The sequence below is a fragment of the Lipotes vexillifer genome, unplaced genomic scaffold (assembly GCF_000442215.2).
Source record: "Lipotes vexillifer unplaced genomic scaffold, Lipotes_vexillifer_v1.1 scaffold749, whole genome shotgun sequence".
Lineage (NCBI taxonomy): Eukaryota > Metazoa > Chordata > Mammalia > Artiodactyla > Lipotidae > Lipotes > Lipotes vexillifer.
The window spans coordinates 2,540,062-2,546,495 of NW_006782834.1; the positions used below are offsets into that span (position 1 = coordinate 2,540,062).

General features: G+C 42.1%; 1 protein-coding gene across 1 annotated transcript in view; it reads left to right on the forward strand.

Annotated features, from left to right (window-relative positions):
* SDAD1 (SDA1 domain containing 1) overlaps positions 1-6,216 on the forward strand; it is a 23,972-nt gene extending 17,756 nt beyond the window's left edge. The window contains 7 exon segments of the mRNA XM_007472043.1: positions 1-12; positions 802-931; positions 2,421-2,515; positions 2,607-2,797; positions 2,906-2,990; positions 4,191-4,352; positions 6,169-6,216. The exon segment at positions 1-12 is cut by the window's left edge and continues 11 nt beyond it. Coding sequence (XP_007472105.1) covers positions 1-12; positions 802-931; positions 2,421-2,515; positions 2,607-2,797; positions 2,906-2,990; positions 4,191-4,352; positions 6,169-6,216 — 723 coding nt within the window.
* Positions 6,217-6,434: the final 218 nt, after the last annotated feature.

Here is a 6,434-nt window from a genome sequence, read left to right on the forward strand (position 1 = left end):
AAGAAATTCCGGGTAGGTGAAGCATACATATGTTGATCAAGGATTTGGTCTCAGAAAGGATTTGGTCCTACAATTTGAGTTTGAGTATTTCTGATGCTTCCATTAGGAGTATTGGTGATACATATAGTTTTATTCTTTAAGCTCAGAATAAAATTGGTTGAATACTATTGCATAACTGTTTTATAGTTGGTATATGCTCTTTGATGATGAATGACTCTTACAGACCTGTTAGACTGTTTGAAGTCAGTAACTGATGCCAGCATTGAACAGGCTGTTCCCTAACCAGATACTACCTCTTTCAAGTTGGGACAAAGAAAGATGCATGTATGTAACAGAAGGAGAGATCTCAAGACTTAATTGAAGTTTCCTGAGGTGGAGCAGAAGAAAGCAAGAAGGGGCTTCCCTGGTGGCGCAGTGGTTGAGAGTCTGCCTGCCGATGCAGGGGACACGGGTTCGTGCCCCAGTCCGGGAAGATCCCACATGCCGCGGAGCGGCTGGGCCCGTGAGCCAAGGCCGCTGAGCCTGCGCGTCCGGAGCCTGTGCTCCGCAATGGGAGAGGCCACAACAGTGAGAGGCCCGCGTACCGCCAAAAAAAAAAAGAAGAAGAAAGCAAGAAAACAGCGGGCAAAGTTCTGGCTGGGGGATTTACTTTGACCCAAGACATTGGTGGACTGTTTTTGTCATTCGATTGCTTCCATTTTTTGTGGTTCTCCCTCTCAATTCATAATCCTGGAGAATCCTTTTCGTGAATAATGTTTTGCAGTTTAAGCACCTCGTTCAAAACCACTTCCTTTCCTTTAGGGTAAGCCTACAGAGGCCTCCATAGAAGCAAGAGTGCAAGAATATGGAGAACTAGATGCTAAAGATTACATTCCCGGAGCAGAAGTTCTGGAAGTTGAAAAAGAAGAAAAAAATGCTGAAGATGATGAAGGTTCATTTTTGTTTCACCCTTATTCAGGACAAAATCACTCCTACTATACCTGTATTGATCTTGAAATCTTTATATTGTTTGGACATTCCTTCAGCACATGTTTCCTGGTAATGACTATGTGCCACGCCCTGTTACGGGCACTGAAGGTCCAATGGGCATGGTCCTGCTCTGAGAGAATTTACATTCTGGTGTAGGAAATGCCTTTTCATGTCCTTCAGATTGGCTGCCCCTTATCAAGGGCATGCTGTTTGACACTTGGGAAAGATAATGGGTTTCTTTTGTTGCCTAGAAAAAATAATGAAGATTAGTCTATAGCAATCCTCCTGTTGAAGGAGAATGCTCATTGAACTGGTCGAAGAATGCTTGAGGAACTCCTTTCTCATTTCCAGGGTTAGCATTTACTGCATTGGTTGCTAGGGTCCTTTCTTCTTCCTGTTCATTCCTTCATTATGTCAACAAAACTTTCGTAAGCATTAGCTGTGAGCCAGCCACTGTCAAAGCAAAGATGAATGATATGGTTCTTGTCCTTGAGGGTCTTTCATAAACAGCTAATAAATCATTAACAGGATTTATGATTGGAGTGGGGTATAAGGGCTGGAGAGAGGTCAGGTCCACCTCAGAGGTTCAGCAAAGGCTTCAAGGAAATGGTGACCCATGAGCCGTATTTGCAATGATTAGTGAGCAATGGTAGTATAGCGGAGACTTTCCAGGCAAACTGTGAGCAAAGTACTGAAGGGTTTAGGAAACTATTAGAATGTAGGATACAAGGTGATGCACAGAAGGCGATGAGACTAGAGATAGAGGTGGGGCCTCACGTGAGTGGCTGTGTAGGCCATGCCTAAGAGCTGGGACACTGTCTTACAGAACATGGGCATCATGGGCATCTGCTGAGAGACTGCAGGTATCCTTCATTTTGAAAGCTTACTGTGGTGGCTCCGTTAGGAACTCTACCTCTTTACTGAGGTGTCTACAAGGTTCTTATACAACCAAAAGTTTCTACCTTGGTTCTCTGAATGACTTGTTTCTAACTAATTTCTCAAACGTATAAATATGCTTAGACAAGTTAAATAACTTGTATGTGGCCACTGTAAATGTACAAGTACAGTTCTGATGGACATGGCTAGTTTGGTGGAAAGAATGTAGGCTCTAGAGTCATATATGATTTTCCTAATTTCAGTGTAGGCTGCATTTCTAGCAGTGTGGCCTGGGGCAGGTTACTTAACTCTGGACTCTGTTCCTTTTTTGTTGAGTCATGAGGGTTAGAGAAAGACTGTAAAGTTTTGGCTCATGGTGGATAATTGATCAGTGGTTATTCTCCATTCCTTGACTTAATTAAATTGATGTGGTTTATTTAACAGTAATATTGCTCAATTCTTGGTGAGCATCTATTTGAGGTTCATTACCTAAGTTTTCTTTGCTTGATTTATCTCAGTGTACCATGAACAGTCAACATAAAGTGGGTGCTAATGGGGTGCTCTTTTTCACACAGATGAGTGGGAAAACACGAGTCTCAGTGACAAGGCAGTTTCTGATGGCGAATGGGTTGACGTGCACCATTCTTCCGATGAAGAACAGAAAGAAATCGTGAGTCCTAAAGTGTCCTTTTCTCAGTGTTGAGGGGCTACGCCCTCACTGGAGCTAATAGCCGTTTAAGCCTGTGTTGTGTCCTTTCAAGTCTGAGAAGCTGAACAGCATGCCCTTGGAGGAGCGGAAAGCCAAAGCCGCGGCCGTCAGCACTAGCCGAGTGTTAAGTCAGGAAGACTTCCAGAAAATCCGAATGGCCCAGATGAGGAAGGAACTCGATGCTGCCCCTGGGAAAGCCCAAAAGAGGAAATACATCGAAATAGACAGTGATGAGGAGCCCAGGTAAGACAGTGTGTACACCAGGTCTTCAGTCAGCTCATGTGATTATGAAAGTATTAGGAAAAGGAATTCCATCCTTGTTACATATTACATTTTTTTCCTTCACCCCAGGGGTGAGTTACTTTCTCTTCGGGACATTGAACGCCTTCATAAAAAGCCAAAGTCTGACAAGGAGACAAGACTAGCAACTGCAATGGTGAGTGGGGCATGTCATTGCCTAGTTGCTTAAACAGAAAGCAGGTAAAGTGAAATATGACTCAGAACTTGTATAGGCACAGAACTGCAGGGTTTTTTTGGCTGCAGTGGGTCTTCGTTGCTGTGCGCAGGCTTTCTCTAGTTGCGGCAAGCGGGGGCTACTCTGCGTTGAGATGTGCGGGCTTCCCATTGCGGTGGCTTCTCTTGTTGTGGAGCACGGGCTCTAGGTGTGCAGGCTTTAGCAGTTGCGGCACGTGGGCTCAGTAGTTGTGGCTCACGGGCTCTAGAGCGCAGGCTCAGAAGTTGTGTGGCGCAGCAGCTTAGTTGCTCCGCGGCATGTGGGATCTTCCCGGACCAGGGATTGAACCCATGTCCCCTGCGTTGGCAGGCAGATTCTTAACCACTGCGCCACCAGGGAAGTCCCTGCAGTATTTTATTTTAATGTTTTAAATAAAAGTATAATTAACATAGAATAAAAGGCACAGATAAGAGGTGTTCGTTTAGATGAGTTTTAACAACTTGATAGCCATGTATGTAACCACCGTCTAAGACAAGCTGTAGAGCACAGAAAGGCACCGTTATATGTTCACGGTCTCAGGGAGGCTCAGTACATTTACCAGAGCTAAGAGAAAAGCAGGGGAATGTTTACAGTCATTAAAGAAAAGCCAGAGACAGAGCTGCCTCAGGCAAGTCCTGTGGCTGTTTGCGACTGCAGCCTGCCTACCTTTCCAGCTTCATTTTCTCTACCTTGACTTGTTTCAGACGCCATTCCAAATGGGCTCCGCATTACCCTCTATTCCATTTGTACTGACACTTGTTTAGATAAGTTTGAAAACCCATGTTCTTTCTCCACCGCAACTTTGCATATACTATTCCTACCTGAAATTCTCTACTCTTCCCTCCTTCCCTCCTTTCCTCACCAGGAAGGCCTTCATCCTGCAAAAAACAGCTCACAGGGTCTCCCTCTCTCATAGGCTCCTCTGGCCTCTAAGAAACCTTTTCTTCCACTGAGCTCCCCTTGCCCAATTACAACACATCATGGTCATTTCTTCCCCTGGACTGAACTGAGTCTCTGGGGAGCATTGACTGTGTGTTCCCTCCACCTTAGTGTCCTTGGCATCCAGTGGAGCTGGCACAGAGGAGACGTGTATGTTGATGAGATAACTCCTGCAGTGGTATTTTTGTGTGTGTGTGCTGATAGGCTGGAAAAACAGACCGAAAAGAATTTGTGAGGAGAAAAACCAAAATGAATCCATTTTCCAGTTCCACGAATAAGGAGAAGAAAAAACAGAAGAACTTCATGATGATGCGGTATAGTCATAACGTCCGGTCAAAAAATAAGCGTTCCTTCCGGGAAAAGCAGGTGCGCTCAACTTGAAGCCTGACTGGGTAGAGTGATATTGTTGTTCTAAGACTTCTCTACATTTGAGTGGGGTTGTGCCTTCTAAAACCTTGTATTATGTGTGTCTTAGGGTTAATGGGGTACATTATTGGAGAGCATGGAGAGGTGGAAAGCGGTCAGGGCTTGTAAATCCTAGACCTGACTTTGTTGAGATTCAGCTGTGTGACCAAAGGGAGGCTATTTTCCTCCTCTGTAAATAAAGGAGTTTAAACTAGATGAGCTCTGAGGTCCATTCCTATGCTAAAATTCTCTTGACATTGCATCTGTGAAGTATATCAAAATTAACTGAATAATAATTTTTGAGTGTTTATTATATGATACTTTTTTCCAAAAAGCAATAATTATATGTGGTAATATCTCAGTAACAGTTTCAGGAAAGCAGTACAAACTAACAGTTCTGTTGTTGGCATGATCCTTTCTCTGTGTACCCTTCTGCAAAGCCATTATGTTTACAGACCTTTGGAATTGTGTTTTATCCATTTTCAGTCTTTGATGGGTAGTCCTGTGCTGCTCTGTTGGCTTATTTCATAATTCATTGTAGTAAAACAAATTTATGTTTTTATATCCTCTTCTACTGCCAATGTACCAGAGCGTATATCTAAATGTACTAGGAAGAATCTCTAGGAAGTCAGGTCAAGGGTAAAATAGTGCCACATTCTGAACCAGCGTTCCTAAATTGCAAGCCAAGGATGAACCTGCCAGGCCGGAATGTGACAGCCAGCTCTCCAGGGCAGGGCTCCATAGGTGTGGGAACCAAGTCAGTATGACTAACTTAGTTTATTTAATCTTTCTAGTTCTAAGCTCTTCAACAATGTTATGTAAGTAATAAAGTGGCAGTAATTTTGATTAGAATTTGTTGAAAGTTTAGGTGAAAGGAAAGGTGCCATTAAATAGTCTGAATTTTGCCAATTCAATTTAAATGCATGGTTGAATTGATTAAATTCATTAGTTTATCCTTCCCCTGCCCTTTATAAGATTTTTGGGTGGAGGAAATAATGATCATCCAGTTGGCAGGCCTTGCTTCGTTTGGAGGTTTTTGTGACCTTGCTACATTTTATCTAGGGGTGTTCCCGCAGCCCCTACTTCCTCCATTTTTTAGCATGCTTTTTTTTTGGCATGATAGAGAAGCCTTGCTTTGTTCCTGTCAGTACCTCTTTCAGTATAAAATACTTCTCTCAAAGGTTAAAGAATTTTGTAAGAGGAAGTTAGTTCACTGGATATGTGCTATAGTTCATGTGAACAATATGAACAGGTACTGTGATTAAACTGACTTTACAAATGAGAAAATAAGACATAGATAGCTGAATCTGAGAAATACCTTCTTAGCCATGCACATTAGGTTAAAATGAACTGGTTGATTTTTTTTTTCTACCATAAGCGTCCCAGTTACTCTGCATATCTACAAAGACATACCAAGACCCAGATCTGAGCGAAAGCCAAGGAGTCAATAACTTAAAGTCATAAAATTCAAAAAGCTTGATTAGAGCCAGGCAACTTCCACCCAAAAAAATGCTCTAAAGTTTCTAGGACTCAAAGAGTGGTGGGTGCTTGGGAATTAATGGAATAATACCCATCACACACTTAAGATGTATACATTGACCTTGGTTATCTTCTTTTTATAATTTGGGTTTATTCTTAATAATCTTTTATTTAATATTGTGTTGTTTTCTTTTGGGAACTGTAAGACTTTATAAGGACGTTCATAGGTTTGCTGTGAACACTGGTCCTGTGGTCTTTTTCTGTAGATCATATTTACATTTTTTTTTTAATCTTCCAGCTGGCGTTACGAGATGCTCTCTTGAAAAAGAGAAAAAGAATGAAGTAACTTCCAAGCAAGTTTTCCATTCCAGGGAGAATGCTAAATTTGTGTCATTACTCTGAAAACTAGTATATTAAGAATGTTTACATTAAAAAGTCCAAAAGCACTATATTGTGAAAACCACAGTAAACTTGGTAGCTTCTGGTGTTCTTATTTTAGAGATGGGTAGGGGTGGGAATGTTTGAAATGTAAACAGTAATGGTGTTGTAAAATCATTTTAATTT